Here is a 20,670-nt window from a genome sequence, read left to right as displayed (position 1 = left end):
ACGCCGATCAGCCGTAAGCCATGGCTACCTGTTGAGGAAAGGCCGAGACGCGTGGATTGTTGGGCGTTAGTTTGTCAACTAAGCCGAACCAGGACATCGGTGGCACCTGGCTCGGGGCTGGCCCGACAAGCTGAAGATGCCACGATGGCTGGACCAATTGGGACGGGGCTACCCAGTACACTAGTGGAGTGGTGTCACTGGTGTGTATGTAGCTCGCTGCAGGTTGCTACGAGGGTTATCCTTAAAGAGGTCCCGCCAAGACTAATTTCGGAACCTACCGCTTACAAGTATTTACAAATCGCCACGGGGTGAGCGGGGTCGCCACGACTTCGAGCAACATCAACAACGAAGAATTATAAAGACTCGTAGCAACAACTTCGCGAAACCTCAACTAAATCGAAAAAAAAGAAAACGAAGTTAACCCGTACCCTAACCTTAACTTAAATCCTAACTATTAACCCGAACCCTAACTAGCGGGGGGCTGGCGCCGCCCCCGTACCCCCGGCGAACTAACCTGTAGCTAACCCGTGGCGATAGTGCAAACCCCTTGGCGGTCTTGGCGGGGTACTGACGCTGTAAAAACATTGCCGACAATTGGCCGAAATTAGTCTTGGCGGGACCTCTTTAAGATCCAGCTGCTGGGAGGGCGCCGCATCCGCTGAGAACGCTGCTGAGCTTCATCAACCGACCATCGCCGTGGTCTGTTTCACGGTCTGTTTCCATCGTCGTTCAGATCCGAAGTCGGCTCGATGTTTTCACTCATCGTTTTCTCCTCTGTTCTTTCCGACCGGCGGCAGTGAGCAGAAAAACGGAAATTCAGCTTTGAGTCGCTCGTCATTGTGCCAGGCTTGTGCCTGGACCCGGCACAACCGCCTGCCGCCCTCGGATAATGAGATAACGGGATAATTAACTCACGTTAAGGGGTGGACACGTGCTAGGAGGCTCCCCACGGCTCCCGCAGCAGCCTTGTGCGAAACCACCTGACCTGTCTCATCAGGAAATCCACCGTGGAGACCAAAGGAAACCGAAGCAGAAACAAGCAGCCAGCCTCGTTGCCGTCCATGCAGGAATAGGTATTAGCTGGGTATCGACAGTCGTATCCGTAGCCAAGACACAACTGTATTCTGTACACAGTATAGTAGCCCCCACGACCAGTTGCGGCAACTCAAACAAACGCCTCACGATATGTAGGCATGCCGCACTCAAACATCGATATCAAGACTCCAACAGTGCTTTATCTCCCTAAACGCCACTCGTCTCTTGCAGCTCGCGTCCTCCAGTATCTCAGATGCCCCGCCCATACCCCCCTCACATCATCCCTAACCTCACCCCAAATCCATATCCCACCCCGAAAACTCCGCCCCAAAGTCGCTAGCCCCCGTCAACCCGCCAAAGATATCATCCCCGCTCAAATCCAGCCCGCCGCCGCCACCACCACCATTGCCGCCACCATTACCGCCGCCCGCCCCAACCTGCGCCGCCAGATCCGCCGGCGCGCCGCCTCCCAGCGCGCCCAGATCAGGCACCGTACCGCCAGCGGCAGCATCCAGCCCGGCGGCGTCCAGCGCCATAGCCGCGGCCGCCGCATCGTGGTGCTCGCCGGCTGCCGCGGCGGCGGCCGCAATCGCGTCCCCAAGCGCCGCCGCGTCGGCCCCGACGTCGACGCCCAGCCCGCCCAGCTCGGGCTGCAGCATGGCGGCCGCGGCCGTCGTTTCCGGCGGCGGTGGCGGCGGCGCCATCTGCGCCTCGACGCGCCGGTGCAGCCGCACGACCGTCTCGGCCAGGGCCGGGTCGCTCCGCATGGTCTTCTTCCAGTCGTCCGCCTCGGCTTTGAGCGCCTCGCGGAGGGAGATGCGGCGCTGTTGCGGGGCGGGGGTCGAGGCGGGGGTGGTGTTGTTGTTGTTGGTGGAGGAGGCGGCGGCGTCGGCGGCGGAGGGGGGACCTGTGGCGGCGTTCGCGAGCGAGGGGTCGTTGGTGACATCCGGCGCGCAGATGATAGCCGTGATGACGTCGTATGCAATGCCCGCCTGCGGGCTGTCGGCGAAGGATTTGAGTTCTTCGAGCAGGATGGAGAGGAGCCGCTTGGCCCCGAGCATTTTCAGCGCTGCGAGGGTCTGACGGTGCGTGTAGGCCGCCGGCATGCCGTTGAGAGGCGGCTGCTGGGCCCATTGGACCAGGCTTTGGACTGTGTGTCGGACGGCGGCGGTCAGGCCGCCGTGGGTGATTCCGCTCCCGTTCGTGGCGTTGGTGGCATGCATGCTACTCCACGATTCGAGCTCGGTGTGATCGGCGCCGCCTGTGCGGCGGGAGACTGCAAGATTGTCTCTGATAGCCTCTAGCAGGGGCTCGATCTCTTGGCACTTGGGGTCTTGGCGCTGGTAGGAGCGAAGCGCGTGTTCAAGTGGCTTGGCCACGATGTTGAGGACCGAAGATAGCATGGTTGACGCCTCGTGCGATATGGAGCTGGGGCGAAGGATGGGTTGAAGAGTCTTGATGATAGCAGTCTGTATCTGGGGCCCGCCCACCCAAAGCTGATTCGAGAGGTACAGGATTGCCGGCACTAGTGACGGGAGCAGAAGAACGCCGACAAGATCTATCCTTATGGTCAGCACAACCCGGTACGCGTTCCCGGACCGGACACTTACATTCAAGCCCGCATTTTAGCATGTCGTCCGTCAACCGCCCCGCGCTCAGCGCGATGACCACCTGATGGAAGAGCGTGGGCATCAGGAGGTAGAAATCCTGAGGCGAACATGAGGCCATCAGGTCGTCGCCGAGGCCGCCGGCTTCGGTATCGAACAGCCCATGGATCCAACCGTTCAAGTGGGCCTTTTCTCGCTCGTTGAGCTCCTCCAGCGGGCGGCAGAGATTGCCCGCGTTCAACAGCTTCCCCACGAACGAGTCCGGCGACCGAATGCCCAGATCGGCGGGCGAGAGGTTATAGCGGTAGACAAAGGCCAGCAGTAGAAGCAGTATGGACCCGAACTCTTCGTACACTGGGTGGTACTCGCCTTGATCTTCTTCGTATCCTGCCCAATTGTCGAGCAGCTCACACAGCGGGTGGAGGATCTTCTGGGGCTTGTCGAAAAGGAGCAGCACGTCCAGTGACAAGGGCTTGGCGGCGAGCTGGCTACACAGTTGCTTCAGGGTCATCGTCTCCTTCGTTCGGCAGAGATTGCCAATAACCTGGCGTGCTAGGGTTAGTACTCAACTAACTCCCCACTTTGCTTGAAGAGCATCCGCATACCTCAATTATGGCCTGAGCAGCGGCGCCCACGTTCCCGTTCATGTTATCCAATTCGACGATCAGCTTCTGCGTCCTGTCTACTTCTTGGAGGCATGATTGAACCAGAATCTCCTTCACGTAGCGGCCCTCGTCCGGCAAGGATTGGTAGGTGATGTCGCCAAGGAGGTTTTCTATCGCCGCCTGCGAGAGCAATCCGTGCAGCTGGCAGGAGAAGCAGAAATCCTGGCGGACCGAGTCGTGGAAGGAGGAACCCGTGTTGGACATCTCGAACATGCCGGACAGGGTGGGGAAGACGTTGGTATCCACCTGGCCCAACGCTTCCGTGATGCACATCTCCGGGTTGAAGGGGTATACGGCCGACGAAGCGGCGAGAGAGACGAGAATCAGGGGGACTTTGTTGACCACGTAGGACTTAAGTAAGTGGCCGGTCCTGGGTCCTTCGTTGCGGAAGACGGCGTTTGCGAGGAGGTCGAAGGATGCTAGAATGAGCTGCACTGCGGTTGATTGCACATCACCCTGGCCTTTGTTAGCGAAATCATCCCCCTCACGTAACATCGCGGTCGCTCAAACCTGGTATCTGTTGTGCAAATACGTAAACAGGGCGCTGTCTTCAAGCATCGGCCGCCCCACAAGCTATGCACAACTTGTCAGCAGAGAACTCTTAGTCGTGACTTTCCAGGCCTAAACTTACGGCAGCACTGAGGTAGATGTAGAGACCGGCTCGTGTGTTGACGACGGGCACCTCAGGAATCTGGAGGCTATCCAAGCCGATAAGATTGTCCATGTAGTTATTCAGCTCAGACTCCTTCTTCTCCGAAGGCAGGAACTTGCAGAGCGTTTGGGTCCGGAACAGTTCCAGCGCCCCGGCTACCTCGGGCATAACTTGCATTATGCACGGCATGAAGGCCACCAAGCTGTCTGAGAGCGTCTTGCAGAGGCCTGTCCGGCGGTCAGCATCGGCTAGAAGATCTCGAGAAAGGCAACACAATGTCTCCTACCTTTAAAGGCGGGCCGGCTCAGCGTTTTTATCACCACCGGGTTCTCACTGAAGGCAAAGACCAGAAGCGCAAACGCATTCCTGGCGCGCGCCGTCTCGTCCCTTGGCGGCATGCCGTGGAGCGAGCTGAACGCCTCCCTCGAAAAAATGGCGGCGGCCTCGGTGAACAAGGGCATCCATTTGGCCAGCACCTTGGCCACGTGGATGGCAGTCTCGGCCGTCGTGATGGCCGTGCCTGCGTTCACGGCCTTCGCGAAGCGCCAAAGCAGAATCTCATCGATCTCGTACGAGTTCTGCCACCTCACCAATTTCCCAGGCGTCTTCTTCTCCTCTGCTGCCCCATCCCCAGGCGCCGCCGACGCGCCATCCTGCGGCCGCACCAGCTCGTGTATGGAAGAGTATTTGTAGAGCGCCCGCAGCACAGACGCGATGTCGAGGCGGCGCTGCTTGAGCAGCACCTGCAGGTAGAGGAACGCGCGGGGATCGAGGCTGTACCTGGTGACGTCGGAAGGGCGGAGGATGAAGTCGGCGAGGATGACGGGCGGGATTGGGTGCTGCGAGAAGAGGATCGGGACGAAGGCGGCGAATTTCTCCTGGTCGAGCCGGCGGTTGAGGGCGCGGCGGATGAACTCGGACCACACCGCTACGGCAGCAGGCAGGCCTGCTGTCGCTGGGCCGGCGTCCATGATTGCGGCATTGACTCACGTGGTAGCACTTGCGTAGAGAGGGAGCAAAAAATAGGGCGGGTGGTGAGAGGGTGCGCGATTACATGATCGTGGTGTTTGGTGCTTCGCGCGAGGTTCGTTGCGATGCGGCACGCGGCTTCAGCTTCGCGGGAGCTCTGAAAGGTTCCAGGTTGTCGGGGCTGATCCCGATTAACTTCCTTAATGGGACGGATCTGGATGGATTTGCACATGCTGCAGGGGCAGAGTGGAGCCTTGAAACTCCCCAGCTGGGGTAACCAAGGTACGGATACCACAGTCCGGTAACTTACGTTAATTCCGGGGTTGGGAATTGGGGATTCCCAGACGGATATTTTGTACTCCAGTGGAATGAAAGCGTCCATCGTGCACGAAGTCGTTCTTCTTGGCGCATCTTTGTCTGTCCCAGTTCATCTACACTAGCATGCTCAGCAACCTTCTTTGTCTTCTGGAAGCCTGTTCGGCATCTACGTCAAAGTTTGGTGGAAAACTGCATGTAGATCTGCGCGAACCATCTCAGCCGCTGGGAGCCCGATAGTTGACCACGGCGGACCTTACTGCCCATCCATCCCAGTAAAGGGGTAGCGGATCCTGACTGCAAATACCTCCTTGAGGTGCCTTTCTTTGACATGACCTCGACTCTCTTTCTGCCTTAACGGCTACTCATACTACTGCACTGATTACACAGCCCCCCACACTCGGCTACCGCATCCTGTGTTAGATAAGCCCCATGCTTTCTGAATGTCCATGGCACTGTCACAGTATAGGCACATGCGTTCGCTCTTTCGCTCCATCTGCTTCCATCTGTTCCAATATAAAGCAGGGACCTGCCACGCAAGAAACTCCGTGCCTCCAGGGCCATATAGAATGCAAAAGTCCGGCTGCCCGAATCCCAAGTGGTATCTCTCACAGCCGTCCAAAGTGAACGCCTTGCTTGCTGCCACAACCACAACACAGCCGGAACCATTATCACTCCTCGCGCTCCCGTCAATCCTCCTACTCCCGCTTAACCCGCACCCCGCCATCTGGAGGCTGTCTCCCCCAGCCAGAAGATGATGCCGCGCCGGGAGCCCCTGTCTCCACCGATCGCGGTCCTAGCATCCTATTCAGACCATGAGCATCTGCCACAAGCTCGATAACCCTTGCTCACCTCAACATCGCTTTTTTTGCGGCCCAACACCGTCAAGCCCCCCTCTCGACATCCAGGAAAACAAAGAGTATTCAACCAGACAACCAACCAAAGAACGAGAAGAAAACAAAATAACCTACCAGTCCTGCATAGCAAGCCACTCACTCCACGCCGCCTCGGCGGCGACGATCTCGGCCTCGGAGACGTTGCGCAGCGGCCGGAGGAACGGCACGGCCTCGTCGGCGCCCGCACCGTCGTAGGCGCGCTTGACCTCGAGCCAGGAGCCGCTCTTGGCCGCGAACATGTAGTTGCGGCGCTCCAGCTCGCACAGCGGGCGCACGCCCCGCTCCCAGTCGTCGCCGAAGAAGCTGTGCAGCACGCCGGGGAAGTCGAAGCCCGTCGCCACCAGCCGCCGGATGTACGGCTGCAGCGTCGTCGTTGTTGCCGTGCTGTACGTGAGGGGAACGCCGACGCCGCCGTCGCCTAGCGCTGCTGGAGGAGGTGGCGGTGCTGCTGGTGGAGGCGCGAGGCCTGCTGCCGCCGCGGCTGCGACGGCTGCGGGACTCGGGGTGTGCGAGAGGAGGAATTCGGCCTGGGCTTTCTGGAAGGGCAGCTGGATGTTGATGAAGGCGGCGAGGAATTGCACGGGGCCGTTGTACTGCGCGTGCTTGAGAAAGTACCGCACGCAGGACTGGAAGTACGGGTACCAGTCAACGATGTCGAACTGGCCATCCAGGAAGGCCTGCACGGGAGCAGCGTTAACAGGTTTGCATATGCCTCACGAGAAGGTTTCAGCTAAAATGGGGGTAGCCGTGATGTACCTGTCCCTCTTGGAAGGGCTGTTCACCCGCACGAGCTGCTGCCATGACTTGCTGCGGCAGAATAGAGGGAACGCAACCAACGGACAGGGTTTGCTTGAGAAGAAGCTGTCCCGTCTGGGCGGGCAGGCGGAGTTGCGTCCACCGACACGAGAATCTGTAGGGCCCAAGAGCCTCTGCTTACAAGCTTGAGTGCCTTGCTCGTGACTCTTCACGCAGAGTGCGTCCGTGGGTCACGGAGCGAAGTGCTTTCAAAGGAGATGGAGATCATGCAGAGAGCATGTCCGGCGTGGTTGAACGTCGTATCCAGGAATCGAGGCCAGTGAGAAGAGGTCATGCACAAGAGCCAGCATAGAAGGAGCGTCAGGGGGTAGATGATGCTATATAGTCAGCCCAGACTCCTGCAAGGGGCCTCATGCGGCCTGGAAATAAAAGAGAAGTGTTCGCCGGGCAAGTTAGCTAGGGACCGGCATGTGACCACTCCCAATCGCGAACAGCTGGGCAACGAGGTGAAGATGCCATTGCAGTCGACAGCTGAACCTCTGTCGGATGATGAACAAGGAAGCCTTGCCTTACAACCTTGCATGGCGTGGCACCGATGTGGAGGCAGCGATCATCAGGGTTGGGTGTTGCTCGACGGCCAGGGAGACACCCGAGGGGAACAGGCAGGGAGCTGGGAGCGAGCCACGGCACCCTCAAGCTCTGCCGTCGCGCACCAGGAGCTCGATCACAGCAGACAGCAGAACGACAGCGCCATTGGAATGGGCTTGGGCCATACATTCGCCGCTACAACGCAGCCGGAGGCCGCTTCTGGCTGACGGAGCGCACTCGCAGGTGAGACTTTCGCCATCGAGGTTCGATGAGGCGGGCCACAGGCGAGATGAGAGTAGGTGGGCAGGGTTAGCAGTTGACGGCCCTTTGGATTGCGCGTGGCCTTCGAACAGCAAACCGGAAACAAGTGGAGTGGCGATCCGGCAGCCGGCGGCGCATCCTACCTTCGACGAACGTGGTTGCGAGGACCGTTTTATTCACGGCGCTGGGCGGGGAGCACGGTGGGGGAGGGTCTGGGTTGGCCCTGAAAGGGTGGTGCATCCGAACCAGGGACCAGGGGTTTGGCACAGGATCTGGCCGCAAATCAAGATCCAGCACGGCTCTCCCGCAGCTCGGCAGTCGGCAGGGGTTGCATGAGCCGAGCACGAGGTCCTGTCCAATCCCAGCTGGAACATTGACCTGCCGAGGCGCGCGATTCAGCTTTCAACGCCATCCCGAGACTACACTAGTGCACCGTTCCTTTGAGCGGGAGCCGCATATGGCAAAGTCGAGAAAGCGTGTTGGTGTGGCAATTTGGTTGCGCTGGTCTCTCACACGGCTCTCTGGTGGCAAGGTTGTTGGGGCCGTCAGTCACTCCGATTCGACGGTGACAGTCGCTTGGGATTCCCAAGTACTGTAGCTTAACTAACCCCCAGGTAGCTCAGGTAATCAACAACAGAAGGAGGGTATCTGCAATGTCTCATCCAATCACCAGTTCATGTAACCTTGCACATGCACAGTCCGCAACAGGGGCCCATAGTGGCGATCATGGCTTGAGGGTTCGTGGCTGCTTGTGGACCAGTGCCATCTAAGAGTCTCCGACACACCATGGAAGGTAGGCGACTTTGAAGACAGCTCAAGTTGCTGCTGGCTGCCAACTACCTGTACCTGATAGGTTCACAGTCAAATTGAGTTCACGTTATCCATAGAAGCAGGGTCGGAATGCTCGCGGCGGCATCACACCTGGCTACTCGGCCGATCGGTCGGATTCGTTCAGCTTGACAGGCCATTGCCGAACCAAATCCCTGCCCCATTTTGCTGTCAAGCGTTCCTTGTGGCGGTTTTTCAGCGACCTTTGGTTTTGCGAATCTACTGTGTAAACACCCAACAATCGCTTGGTCCTGTCAACTGTTTAAACGGCTCGGCTTCAGCAGCAGTGGAGGGCTCGATCTCTCGTTGTGCTCGATGCGTGGACTTCCTTCTCGGTGCCGCCTAGTCTGTGAGCGCTGTAATCGACGTGGACGCTGCATCGAAGGCTAATTAAATCCAGAGCGATCTGTTGCCACGGGTGCCGTTTGCCACTGGTATGGGGGAGTTCCAGGTCATCCGAACTGCTGAGGTCTCGAGAGCGCTGGTCTCCGGGTTAGCGGTGTGGAGATACACATTTGTGTCTTACCTTTCGATGATCCAGGAATCCACGAAGTGCACAGTACGGAGCAATTACCCAGGAAGGCTGTGTCAGCCAGCTGGACGACTCAATGGCAGCATGCGGGTTCCTCGGCCGACGACACTCATTGCGGCTCAACGGTCATTAAGGTTGTCTTCGCGGTCGGGCATATCGAGTCCACACCCGAACTGGGCAGTGTTGTGAAATCCATGACAAAGCGATCTGCCGCACCCATGGATCTTTTTCCCCAGAGGATGCAGCCACATCGGCGCAAGTCTCGTACCAGACACGGGCTCTTCACTGCTCCGACCTTGGAAGGTGAGGTGAAGAGGTGAGCGGGTGACTACTAATTAGTGGAGAGCCTGTCACCCAGTGTTCGTCCATCAGATTACTGATTGATCAATGAACTGTTCCAACTTGCGTTGGAAATGCCAGATACGAAGATCAAGCTGGCCGGGAACAAAACGACTTCAAACTCAACAAATAGCTGGTCAGAGCCTTGTTACCTGGTCTTGTTCATTCCATCATTTTAAGCGTTCCCATATGAAATTGTGGTAACCTGCGAGAGGACTTGCGAGGTCGATGACGAGTTGAACCCCCCTGTCCAACTGTCTCTGCTTAATCCGCAAACCCCGATGAGTAGTTATTCCGATATGTGCATATTTGGGGTAACGACTGCAGTGACCTCGTGCCGGAGTGTTTGAGCCAAGCGGCGCGCTAGCGACAATTGACCAGATTGCACACACGTTTTTACGACATCGATTCTTCGAAGCTCCCAGTTGGGATTTGGACCTTCCTCCCAAACCCCCAACTGCCTCCTTCCCTCTCCCCTTCGTCAACACCTCCCCCTTTCCCCTTTTTCTCTTCGGAATCCGGCACAATGGTCAACTTCAAGTGGTCTTACATCGCCCTGCTCGCTCTCCGCGTTGCGACGGCCTTTGCCCAGGACGATGTGAGTTGAAGCGTTGCCCCCGTCCTCGTCACTGATCCCAATGCCGCCCCGACGCCTCTCCGACCCCTTTTTGCTCCCCTCGACAGGTCCCCGCAACAAGTGCTCATACAGAACCGTCCCAGGCCGACGCCCAATCCGGCACGTCGGCGAAAGTCGACCAGCCCGACCTCAAGGCCGATATCGAGACGACCTTCCCCGATGCCGACATCTTCGGCGTCAAGATCGTCAACGGCCGGATCACCAAAGCGCTGATCGAGATTACCAACCACGAGGAGACGCCAATTGACGTCGCCTTCGTTGGTGGAATGCTCAAGACCACCAAGCCCTTGCCCGATGACGCTCCCGCGTCCGCCGCCATTCTTCGAAACCTGACGGCCGTCCGGTACGACGTCTCCATCCCGGCCGGCGCGAAGCACCAGCTTCCCTTCCAGTTCGTCCTCGACATGATGCCCCAGGACGTCATTGTGGAGCTCGTCGCCATCATCTCCAACGCGGCCACGAGCCAGATCTTCCAGGTCCAGGCCCACAGCGGTCCCGCCAGCATCGTCGACCCCCCGACTAGCATCTTCGACCCTCAAATGTAAGCCTTCCTCTCCTCCTCCCACCTTCCCCCACTAAACCAAATCCGTCTAATCAAACCAACACAATCTCTAACCCGCTGCCAGCATCTTCCTCTACCTCTTCCTCACCGGCGTCTTCGGCGCGACGCTCTACTTCGTCTACAAGACTTGGATTGAGGCGCTCTTCCCGCACGCGGGCCGCTCCAAGGGCGGCCACAAGAAGGGCCGCAAGGCGGCTTCGGCCGCCGAGGCCGAGCCGCTGTCGGGCTCCGAGTCGGCCGGCGCCGCCAGCGGCGCCGACAGCAAGGGCTACGACGAGAGCTGGATCCCCGACCACCACCTCAACCGCCCCGTGGCGCGGCGCAGGGCGAAATAGATGCATACCCCCTTGCGAAGCCCGAGGTCTCGCGCATACATCTTACCTGGTTTTCCTGGGAAAAGAAAGAGGTCGGGGAAGAGAACGGGGCGAGGTGGGCGAGGGATGCGAGGGATGGTGCAAAGGTTGTGTGGACTGGGCGAGTCGGCGGGTGTAGGATGGGAAGCGCTCGTGAAGGACGGGGAGAAAAGCAAAAGGGCGCACAATCCGCCTGCTTGTGCTATTTCGCTGATTGTGTTAATGATCCGCATTGCCATCTCGCTTTTTGTCCGTGTACTACGGTTGGGCAAGGATAAAAAAACGGGAACGGGAGGGTGTCGATCAACCAGCGAATTTGAGGCGTCCCTGTTTTCTCTTCGTGTTGTTCTTCCATCTTTGGGGGACACGGTAGCATGACTGAGAAGGTTTACAAGGGACGGAGGCGGCGAGATGCGCTTGGATTCATGTCACCAAATTGGATCATACACTGCACTGCCTGTATGATATTGTACATACCAGACTGTGGCAGGTTGGGAAGATGTGAGCCTATTACATCGACTGAGCGACTTCCCGTGGTCGGCCATCATCACTCCCTGACTCCATAGATATCCTTGTACCAGTATATTGTAGGCTCGAGGGGGGTATTCCGAGCAGCTCTGTCCACACCTAGTAACAACACTACACAGCACGCCTGCTCGTGCGTTCCAACAAGCCAGCCGGACACGAACAAATGAAAGAAAAACGACCCGGAGAGGAAAGACCAGAAAACCGCTGCAGCCGAACACCAACCCCCCGTCCCAGAATCTCATCCTCAAAACGCCGAGTCCCATCTGCCCCGAGCACTACTCGCAGCAGCTATGCAAAAGACGTTGTTTCCCTCCTGGCGCGCGCTCTCTCACTCACACCGCCCACAGCCAGTGGCGCGGCGCGGCGCGGCGGGGCGGCTACCTAAAACAAGATCGACCTCCTCCCCCTCCTCTTCGCCATCTCCCCAGCAGCAGCGTCCTTGCCGATTCCACCCACACCCACGCCCGCGCCAGCACCGGCCCCGGCCCCGAAGCGGTGCAAGTCCTCGATCTTGGCCAGGACCAGCTCGAGCAGCTCCTTGCGCTGGATCAGATCGAGGTGGCGGCGGACCTTGGGGTCCTCGCGGGCGAAGCGCTCGAGCCCGCCGCCGCCGGCGGCCGACATGTGCTCGCGCAGCTTGGCCTCGACCTCGCGCGGGAAGCGGACGTAGAAGTCGTGCAGCATCTCGACCTGCAGGAAGAGCACGGCGTTGCGGGCCAGCTTGGAGGCGACGGCGTCGAGGAAGACCTCTGGGCAGTAGTACTTGTTCTCGGGCCGACGGCACTGGCGTGACTTGGCGGCGAGGATGCGCAAGTTGATGATGTCGGCGCGGTCGCGGAGGAAGACGGCTTCGCGGCCTGGTTGGGGGTTGTTAGGATTTTGTCGGAGAGTTGATGGGGAGGGAGGAGGTAGAGCACAGGAAGGGGGATAGTTACCTCGTGCGAGAAGCGCGGCGCTGAACCCGCCCGCTCCGCTGGGGTGGTCGCCCTCAACAATGATCTCGCCCTTGCGCGCCTTGTCGACGAACGACATGACCTCCTTGAGCTTCTTTTTGCCACCGACGGACGCCTCGAGGCTCTTCATGGCCGCTTGGCACTGCTTGAGCTCGCCCTCCAGGACGCCCACGACGTGTTCCCGACCCTGGGCCCACTCGTCCGGTTGGATGTCGGGGTCGAACTTGTACGGCTTGAGCGAGATCTCGATGCCGTCGCTTGTGGCGTACGACCGGTCGGCGAGCACGGTGGACGCGGCCTCGCTGATGACCTTGCGAGCGGAGGGGTGCTTGGCGAAGGATGACTTGTCGAGGAGCTTGTCGATATTAGACTGCACAGCCGAGGCGGCCACCGTTGCTGCGAGACGGCCCACGCCGAGCCTGGTGAGCGCTGACGTAGCCGTGTCGAGCTGACGATGCCAATAAGGAGAGTCCGGGTCAGCCTTCGGCAGATCGGCAATATTATCCGGCTCCGGGGGCGCGACCAAAAGGTCTTCTATCGGCCTGTTCCAATATCTTGCTGCAAGCTGGTCAAGCACCTTCTGGTCGAGGGCGTCCTTGAGAAGGCTGTTCAGCTGGGCACGGCCAAAGCTGGAGGTAAATTCGTGAAATTGGTGCTTGAAATCGTCCAGGCTCGCGGCCAAGTAGGCCTCGGCGCTCATGGGCTGCTCGTTGTACTGGACCTTGAATTGATACGTGGTCTCCTCGAGCTCCCGCTGGATGGCGTCTGTCGTCTCCTGTAGCCTGGAGGACATCTGCTGCTCCAGAACCTGCAGCAGCTTCTTGCGGAGCGTGATGGTGCCGGTACTAACCCCGGATTCTGGCCCGAACTGGGCTGGATACGAGTTAAAGAAGGACTTCTCGTTCCTGTTAATGCCTGCTAGGAGGTTGCTGGCCTCTCTCCTGAAAAGGCCGGTCTGCGGAGGCAGCTTGGAGATCACACCAACATAACCCAAGCGAAGGGGGTATTGCCTGTCGTTCAGAATCGCCGCCCCCTTTTCCGGCTCGACCAAATCCATCTTGGTGATGACGCCAATCGTCCTTTCGCCTCTGGGATCGACTCTGCGGCTGGCCTGCAGAGCGGTCGAGTTCGCCAGATCCGTATCGGCAGCTGAAATGGCCAGGATAATGTTGGGGCCTCGGATATACTTGTCGCAAAGCTCCGAGATCTTCCGCTTCAGCTCCCGCGGCTGGTTCTCCCCGGCCACCTGGATGTAGCCGGGGAGGTCGATAAGCGATAGGTCGGGTATCTTTGGCGAATGGATCGTGAGCCGGATGGGGTCGTCTGTAACGCATAGAGACTCGGGAACGGATTGGTTGAGCTCCGTGAGGGTCTTCTGAATCAAAGAGAAGTCGGTGACCCTCGTCAGACCGAGATCAGGGAATTCGCCATAATCGGCCCGAGCTTCAGGGTCGTTCACTAGTGTTAGCTCGATCGGTCGCCGGGTGATCATATTGCTCCCCTTCGGTAGGAACTCGTGGCCGACGATAGCTTCCAAGACTGAGCTCTTCCCCGATGACTGCGACCCAATCACGACAATAGACGGTAGCGTGACAGTGCTGGACTGGCCGACTTTCTGGAGCAGGTTCCGGATCTCAATCATCCGCTTCGTGATGTACATCATCTGGTCGTCCTTCAGGATCTCCTCGGGCGTCCGGTCGTCATGTTCGTCGGACTGATCATAGCCATATGCGGCGGCCGAAGCACCTGCAACGGCGGCGGCGCCGACCCTGCTCTGCAGCGGCGGTTCCGGCCCGCCTGGCCCGCCCTGTCCACCCGAGCCATGCCTGCCAGAGCCGGCCTCGCCCTCCCCCCGCATGATTTTGTCGAGCCATTCGGGCATCTCGAACTGTTCTTTGGTGTTGCTCCACCCGCGTTTCGTTTGTTCTGCAATGTCCTTGGCGCCTCCCCAGAGGCTCGAGGCGGTGGACGTGACGGCGTTTTTCATGTTGCCGTACATCTCCTGCGCCGAGTTACTGACCTCTGCGCGCTGTTAGCGAGGGACCTCGCAGGCAAATCAGGCCCTATTGTCACGAGTCGTCCTTACGAATTGCCTGATACTGTATCCAGCCCACGGTGCCGATTGCCAGGCCGCCAAAAAGGGCGGGGATCCTGACGAACTTGAGGGCCAGCTTCGGCAGCAGGCGCGCAAAGGAGGCGTTTCGGACAATGACGGCATTGTGGTAGGCATTTGCGGGAAACTGCAGCGATCTCCGAAAGCTGCGAGCGGCGAGTTCGGCGCGCTGGATGCCGCCGGTGGGCAGTTGGTGGAAGTGTCGGACAGCGCGGACCGTGGCGTGACGGGCGGCGAGGGGCGCCGTCGCCATTGCCCCAGCTGCACGGAGCTGCGCGCTCATCGTGGTGCGGGCAGCGGCGGTGGGAATAGTTTACGGCAGCATGGAAATCGGCGGTGCCGGGGTTGAGCCGGAACGCAACACGCTGGCTACCTATCGAGAGATGGATGCTTCTGCAGCAAATGACGATGTCCATGCCGCGGTTTGGAAATTGGGGGACAAGGGACAAGCCCCACCTCGCTGCGGCTGCTGGACTCTCTACGGTTTAATTGCAATCGCTCAGCTGGGGTTTAGTTAACTAACAATAACTGAAGGCCAACGTGCATACTGTGGTATGCTGGGAAGTCATGTTCCCAATCAATGATCTGCCTGGCGATTTATCCTGGGTACCCCTTTGAGTTCCTTTCTTCTTTGCCTTCTCAGAGCGCCATAGTGAGGGTACCTAAATATGCGTCGACTTAGCCTTAACAACAGCACAATCAGCAAAGCGTCTCGAGTACTCTTGAATACCTTACTCCGTACGCATTACAGTAATGAAACAGGATTATTCGTTCTGATGGGGTGGCCCTGTTGCTGCAACCAAAGTTCCACACAGCCCCTGCAACATTTGTCGGGACTGGAATGCAACATAACGTCAGGCTCATTGTGCAACTTCTTGGAGCGAACAACCGGGTAGCTAGTGTAGGAGACTTGAGGGCGAAAAGACACCGAGCGATGTCGAGAGGAAGAAGATACTGTTCGGTATGGTGGAGGGGAAAAAGGCCCCTCTCTACCTGTGTACACTACATTTCTGAGGGCACTGCATGGACCCTGGCCCGTCTCAGCGGCAGGTGTATCACGGCAGAAGCCAGTCAGATACACCTCAAAGTCTCAGTTGTCTACCGGGCTCGACGGTGCAGTTCGAGCTAGTGTGGAAACCATGAAAAGTATTTTGACCGCTCTGTTTCGCTGGTTCTGTTCTCTTGTTTTCTCAGAGATCTGAAACCCAGCTAATGTAGGGTTCCGCAGTTTTGCTCTCGCGTGTGTGCAGGTCAGAGGTACTCCGGAGTTTGCTCGCTGAAACTTGGAGGATCCCGCCATTTGAGTGGTCGATTTCGTCAGCCCTGCGATCGGGAAGTTGCCTCGAGCCATGCCCTTGTTCGTTCCTGACTCACTTGCATACTCCAGACCCACGCCGCTTCGGTGAAGTTGCATCCGCACGCGGGCTGCTCGTCACACCATCGCGCAACTTTGGTTGAGGACTGGACCCGATTGGGAATTGCTGAGCAGGCTCTGCCCGTTTTCTTCACCCTTGTTGCAAGTCGTTCCAAAGCGAACCCCTCCACCACTCGACTTGCGCCTCCGCTCCTTCGCCTGCCTCATCTGGGGCACAATCCGCCACCATGTGCAGGTTCCTGGTAAGACCGTCCCATCATTGTCTCTTACCGAAAAGATAGTGGTTGCTGACCCTGCTCGAATTTGGCAGGTGTACAAAGGCAGCGACGAGATCCTGCTCTCGAAGCTCGTCCTCGATCCGGCGCACTCTATCCTCAAGCAGTCGTTTGACTCACGCCTCCGACTTGTACCCCGCCCCTCACCCCCTCCGCAGTACCTCTTGACTTGAGGGATTCGAGCTCACATGATTACCTCCGTCACATAGGACACTCGTCGCGGACAGAACAATGCCGATGGCTTCGGCATTGGCTTCTACACCGACCCGAAACTCGGCGCCGCGCCGTGCCTCTTCACCTCGACCACACCCGCCTGGAACTGTGTGAACCTGCACCGATTGGCTTCCAAGACGGCGTCGCGGTTGATCTTTGCCCACGTCCGCGCGACCACCGAAGGCTCTCTGAGCGAGGACAACTGCCACCCATTCTGTCACGGCAGCTTGATGTGGATGCATAACGGTGGCCTGGGCGGGTGGAAGCAGATCAAGAGGAGGCTCGGCGAACGGCTGGCCGACAAGTGGTACCTGGGCGTAGTAGGCGGGACCGACAGCGAATGGGCGTTCGCCTTGTTCCTCGACACCCTGGAACGTATGGGACACGACCCCAGCTCCCAGCCCGAGAACGGCTTCGGGCCGACGGTGCTCAGGAAGGCGATGCTCAAGACGATTGCCCTGATCAACGAGCTGATCGACAATATTCCCGAGAGCGTCATCCACGCCGAGAACGTGGACACCAGGAGTCTCTTGAACTTCGCCGTCACGGACGGCCACAGCATCATCTGTACTCGTTATGTCGGCAGCTCGTCCGACGAGGCTGCCAGCCTGTACTACTCGTCGGGCACGCTGTGGGAAACGAGAGCGCCAACGCCCGATAGCCAACACTACCTGATGGAGCGGAGCGATAAGGGGGCGGATGTGGTCCTGGTGGCCAGCGAACCGCTGACGTTCGAAAGAGGTACGACGGCCCATATCTGACCCAGGCAGCACATCAGCGCTGACAAGTCTTTAGAAAATTGGGTTAACGTCCCAACCAACTCGATTCTCACAATCCACAACCAGACCGTCATGGTCCACCCAATCATAGACCGGTACTACGACCGCAATCCACACCACCGCCGCTCAACCGCCTTCGTCCGCACCAAGGGACTCTCTGCCAATGAAAAAGATACATCTCGGTCCGGCACCCCCTTCAGTCCCCCAGGCTCCATCCCGGCGATTCCCTCCGCACCCCACTTCCCCGAGCAGCCGGAACCGCACAAGCAGCGCTTCCGGGGTCCCACCATCCCGACCATTCCCTCCAGTCTCTCCCGCTCCTGCACGCCAGACGCCTTCTCCTCCACCGCCTCGACGCTACCCCACTCCCGCACGCCCCTCTCACACGCCGAAACCGCGGCGCCAGACCCGCAAGCCCTTCAAGTACCTCCCCCGCCGACGGACATCAGGGCGCTCACCGACCCGCCGATCGCCCGGCCCGCGCCGCAGCAGCCGCCCGCGCAGGGGAACATCAAGAAGAAGCGGGCGTCGCTGAGCGCGGTGGAGGCGGCGGCGCACCGCCCTGGCGCGGCGGCGATGGCGCAGCAGTACTTTGACGCGAGCCCCGTCACGCCGGAGCCGGTACGCACGGAGTTTGGCAATCCCAATAAGATCGCGCGGCTGTTTCCTGAGTTGGCGTAGCAGTGAGGCCGGGTCGCAGCGTGGTTCTCTTTTGCGTGGTGTTGGGCATGGTGAGGGACAGGAATGGGATAGGGCTTTGAAGATCGTTCGTTCGAGTTAGGCGACTGGCGTTTTCAGGGTGGGAAGGGCATAGCGAGCGTGTGGTTACCTGTTGCTGATGGATGTATTTATGTAGTCCTGTTCGTAAGTACCCCATGCGTGCACACTGTTATTATTTGCCCCTTATGGTAGAGGTAAATAGGCAATTTACTTCTTGTGGCGTATTTGACCTTTGGCCAGAGTAGATAGGTACCATCTACCTCGGATACTCAGGGTGGGTTGGCCAGTCGCAGCACTCAAACTGCACTCGAACAAGCATCGCACTGGTTGTCCATGATGTGAGAAATCCAGGATATCAATCCTTTTTCCATTCGGAAAGTTGTCATACAGGCATATATGACATGGACCATCACCCATCCGAACAAAACTGCACCGTCACCTCCCACCGCAGACTCCCGCCCCTCCCATACCCGCCCTCGCCCAGCCGATTCTGCACCACCCGCGCCAGCCGCCCGCGCAGCTGGCTCAGCTGCGCCGCCGGCCCCGCCGCCCCGCCGTCGTCGTCCATACCGCCGCCGGCGCCGGCGCCGGCACCATTACCCGTCCCGTTGGTGCCGCCTCCACCGTGACCAGTGCTGCTGCTGCTGCTGCTGGGGTGGTGGTGGTGGTGGCGGTTGACCACGACCTTCAGGTTGGCCATGGCCAGACCGTAGTGCACCTGCCAGAACTGGGCCTCCTCGACGCGGGCGACCTGCGGGTCGGACTCGATCTCGCGGAGGACGGAGGATATCGTGTGGTTGGTGTTGTTGGTGTTGGTGGTGGTGGTCGTGGTGAGGAGCTTCTTCTTTTCGGAGTGGGATATCCTCGGGTCCTGACTGGCAGCGGTGGCGGAGGAGGAGGAGGAGGGCAGCCCGCCGCCGCTGTAGCTCATTAGCAGCATCAGGCCCTGGGCGACGGCCAGGCGGGTGCCGAGCACGAACATGCTGGCGGCGATGGCGGCGCAGATGAGGCGGTCGAGCCAGAGGAAGAGCGGCACGCTGACGAGCGGGAGCAGCAGCAGCAGGAAGGAGAAGCAGAGCGTCAGGAAGTGGAACGGGTTCGCGAGCAGGCCGGCGCCGGGCAGCAGGCTCGCCAGGTAGGGGAACGGCACCCGCATCACGCGCCGGATCCGCCCGTGGTTGCGCAGCCCGTACGCGCTCACCAGCGTGCTGACCACGGCCGCGAGGCTGGCGAAGTCGACGGTCCCGGGGGAGACGTAGCGCGCGTGGTGGGCGTGGCCGGCGTGCGCCGCCTGGTCGCTGCCGGCGGTCGGGTGGTGCGGCACGTGCTCGCCGACCGTTTCGAGGAAGTGCTTGAGGTTGTGGGAGATGAGGTCGAAGCCGCCGAAGACGAGGAAGACGGACATGGCGAAGCCGGCGAGGACCTCGGCGCGCTGCAGGCCGAAGGGGTGGCGGATGCTGGAGCGCCGCCAGACCTCGAAATTGCCCAGCACGTCGACGGCGACGCACACGGCGGCGGAGCCGACGTCGAAGAAGACGAGGTGGGAGAGGGCGGTCATGGCGAGCGAGCCCTCGGCGGCGAAGAAGACGTACATGGCGACGGCGGCGTGGCAGCAGCACCACCAGAGGCGGGCGCGCTGCTCGCGCTGCATGCTGGCCCAGGCTTCTTTGAGGGTTGGTATCGGGAGGGAGGCGGGGAGGACGGGGGGCGGTCGCGGCGGCGGCTCCTGAAAGATCTGGTGTTGTGCGCTTATGGAGCTGTGCTTGTAGCGGTGGCCACGGCGCTGGCCGATGCTCTGGGGCACGCGATGCGGTGGTCAGCGGCCGACTTGGTGGGCGGTTCGCCATTATCTGGAAAAAGAGACAACGCAGAGGTGACATACAGATTTGACCGGGGCGGTAGAGATGAACTGCGTCTGAAAATTGAAGGGATTTTTGGGCGGGGATGCGCTGATGCCGCCACTGGCGAGCCTGTCTTCGGTCGCCATGGCGGGCGTATGTTCGGGAGTCAGCGGGCGCAGCGGCGTTGCGTGGTGAGGATGAAGGAAGGCGGCGGTGCTGAGCAAGGGCTCCGTGTCGTCGCCGTGGTTGTCGCGCCCGTCTTGACCGCCGCCGGCCTGGTCTTGGTCGTCGTCGTCGTCGTCGCAAATAACGCTGAACCGGAACGCGGGTTCTCCAATGGCCGTTCTTGGCGGGGTCCCCGGTGGTTCAGTACGGTGCAGGCTCGGAGCCATCTGCTGGTCTACACTAGACGACAGCGCTGGGAGTGATCGTGTTGGCACCCCTGCGCGGGCCGTTGCCGTCGGCAGCGATCGTCCACAAGCGGAGCCGGTCGGGGACCTTGATGATTATGAGCAGGGGTACTTCCTTTTACGCCTAGCGCGATATTCAATGCCCGGATCTTAGCAGGGATGTGCAATTGTCATAACCGACTCCCAGGTCAAGCTTCAATTCAAGCATCCATGCTAGTGACGGAAGCACCCGTCCACCTGACTCTCTGGTCTTGATGTCCCTGAAAACTTGACAATTCCAGCTGATGGTTGGTGCGTCCCGACCCAGCCAAACGCAGCGGTTCTTCATCGTTGGCCAACGACACGGACCCGCTGCTCCTTGAAGACACCACCTAGGTAGTTATAACGCTGTGCTCGGCTCGGAACAAGTCGAACAGCGAGGCTTAAACTCGGTGAATCAATCCATATCCTTGTGTTGACATATGTGAT

The 20,670-nt window shown here is 59.5% G+C and overlaps 6 protein-coding genes across 6 annotated transcripts; 2 read left to right on the top strand and 4 right to left on the bottom strand.

Moving 5' to 3' along the window:
* Positions 1–1,115: 1,115 nt before the first annotated feature.
* Positions 1,116–5,157, bottom strand: THITE_2106983 (uncharacterized protein). The gene is made up of 6 exons (XM_003648900.1): positions 4,246–5,157; positions 3,939–4,186; positions 3,818–3,880; positions 3,248–3,763; positions 2,646–3,186; positions 1,116–2,593 (listed from the first exon to the last, which is right to left on the bottom strand). Exons 1-6 carry the CDS (start codon positions 4,928–4,930, stop codon positions 1,326–1,328), a joined length of 3,321 nt encoding a protein of 1,106 aa, XP_003648948.1. The 5' UTR covers positions 4,931–5,157; the 3' UTR covers positions 1,116–1,325.
* A 933-nt stretch (positions 5,158–6,090) lies between these two features.
* Positions 6,091–7,103, bottom strand: THITE_2106978 (uncharacterized protein). The gene is made up of 2 exons (XM_003648899.1): positions 6,896–7,103; positions 6,091–6,816 (listed from the first exon to the last, which is right to left on the bottom strand). Exons 1-2 carry the CDS (start codon positions 6,938–6,940, stop codon positions 6,211–6,213), a joined length of 651 nt encoding a protein of 216 aa, XP_003648947.1. The 5' UTR covers positions 6,941–7,103; the 3' UTR covers positions 6,091–6,210.
* A 2,729-nt stretch (positions 7,104–9,832) lies between these two features.
* THITE_2152817 (uncharacterized protein) lies at positions 9,833–11,514 on the top strand. The gene is made up of 3 exons (XM_003648898.1): positions 9,833–10,041; positions 10,164–10,621; positions 10,707–11,514. The coding sequence occupies exons 1-3, from the start codon at positions 9,970–9,972 to the stop codon at positions 10,975–10,977; spliced, it is 801 nt and encodes a 266-aa protein (XP_003648946.1). The 5' UTR covers positions 9,833–9,969; the 3' UTR covers positions 10,978–11,514.
* A 218-nt stretch (positions 11,515–11,732) lies between these two features.
* THITE_2106972 (uncharacterized protein) lies at positions 11,733–15,058 on the bottom strand. The gene is made up of 3 exons (XM_003648897.1): positions 14,563–15,058; positions 12,459–14,498; positions 11,733–12,380 (listed from the first exon to the last, which is right to left on the bottom strand). Exons 1-3 carry the CDS (start codon positions 14,870–14,872, stop codon positions 11,905–11,907), a joined length of 2,826 nt encoding a protein of 941 aa, XP_003648945.1. The 5' UTR covers positions 14,873–15,058; the 3' UTR covers positions 11,733–11,904.
* Positions 15,059–16,097: 1,039 nt separating this feature from the next.
* Positions 16,098–18,035, top strand: THITE_2106971 (uncharacterized protein). Its single transcript, XM_003648896.1, has 4 exons — positions 16,098–16,206; positions 16,275–16,370; positions 16,449–17,193; positions 17,248–18,035. The coding sequence occupies exons 1-4, from the start codon at positions 16,192–16,194 to the stop codon at positions 17,910–17,912; spliced, it is 1,521 nt and encodes a 506-aa protein (XP_003648944.1). The 5' UTR covers positions 16,098–16,191; the 3' UTR covers positions 17,913–18,035.
* Positions 18,036–18,360: 325 nt separating this feature from the next.
* Positions 18,361–20,184, bottom strand: THITE_2041542 (uncharacterized protein; the record flags this gene model as incomplete). Its single annotated transcript, XM_003648895.1, has 3 exons — positions 18,361–18,480; positions 18,631–19,746; positions 19,834–20,184. The coding sequence occupies 3 exons, from the start codon at positions 20,182–20,184 to the stop codon at positions 18,361–18,363; spliced, it is 1,587 nt and encodes a 528-aa protein (XP_003648943.1).
* Positions 20,185–20,670: the final 486 nt, after the last annotated feature.

The sequence above is a fragment of the Thermothielavioides terrestris genome, chromosome 1, assembly GCF_000226115.1.
Source record: "Thermothielavioides terrestris NRRL 8126 chromosome 1, complete sequence".
NCBI classification, from domain to species: domain Eukaryota; kingdom Fungi; phylum Ascomycota; class Sordariomycetes; order Sordariales; family Chaetomiaceae; genus Thermothielavioides; species Thermothielavioides terrestris.
This window is presented reverse-complemented; position numbering and strand designations above follow the sequence as displayed.

Bases quoted from the DNA above. Each gene is read 5' to 3' on its own strand.
- THITE_2106983 (XM_003648900.1), bottom strand. From the start codon at position 4,930: ATGGACGCCGGCCCAGCGACAGCAGGCCTGCCTGCTGCCGTAGCGGTG. The intron at 3,881-3,938 runs GTAAGTTTAGGC...AGTTGTGCATAG, and splicing joins ACATCTACCTCAGTGCTGCC to CTTGTGGGGCGGCCGATGCT. The intron at 3,764-3,817 runs GTTTGAGCGACC...AACAAAGGCCAG, and splicing joins ATTTGCACAACAGATACCAG to GGTGATGTGCAATCAACCGC.
- THITE_2106971 (XM_003648896.1), top strand. The intron at 16,371-16,448 runs GTACCCCGCCCC...TCCGTCACATAG, and splicing joins TTGACTCACGCCTCCGACTT to GACACTCGTCGCGGACAGAA. The intron at 17,194-17,247 runs GTACGACGGCCC...ACAAGTCTTTAG, and splicing joins ACCGCTGACGTTCGAAAGAG to AAAATTGGGTTAACGTCCCA.
- THITE_2106978 (XM_003648899.1), bottom strand. From the start codon at position 6,940: ATGGCAGCAGCTCGTGCGGGTGAACAGCCCTTCCAAGAGGGACAG. The intron at 6,817-6,895 runs GTACATCACGGC...GCTCCCGTGCAG, and splicing joins AGCCCTTCCAAGAGGGACAG to GCCTTCCTGGATGGCCAGTT.
- THITE_2152817 (XM_003648898.1), top strand. From the start codon at position 9,970: ATGGTCAACTTCAAGTGGTCTTACATCGCCCTGCTCGCTCTCCGCGTT. The intron at 10,042-10,163 runs GTGAGTTGAAGC...GAACCGTCCCAG, and splicing joins CGGCCTTTGCCCAGGACGAT to GCCGACGCCCAATCCGGCAC. The intron at 10,622-10,706 runs GTAAGCCTTCCT...ACCCGCTGCCAG, and splicing joins AGCATCTTCGACCCTCAAAT to CATCTTCCTCTACCTCTTCC.
- THITE_2106972 (XM_003648897.1), bottom strand. From the start codon at position 14,872: ATGAGCGCGCAGCTCCGTGCAGCTGGGGCAATGGCGACGGCGCCCCTC. The intron at 14,499-14,562 runs GTAAGGACGACT...AACAGCGCGCAG, and splicing joins GATACAGTATCAGGCAATTC to AGGTCAGTAACTCGGCGCAG. The intron at 12,381-12,458 runs GTAACTATCCCC...ACCCCCAACCAG, and splicing joins CGCCGCGCTTCTCGCACGAG to GCCGCGAAGCCGTCTTCCTC.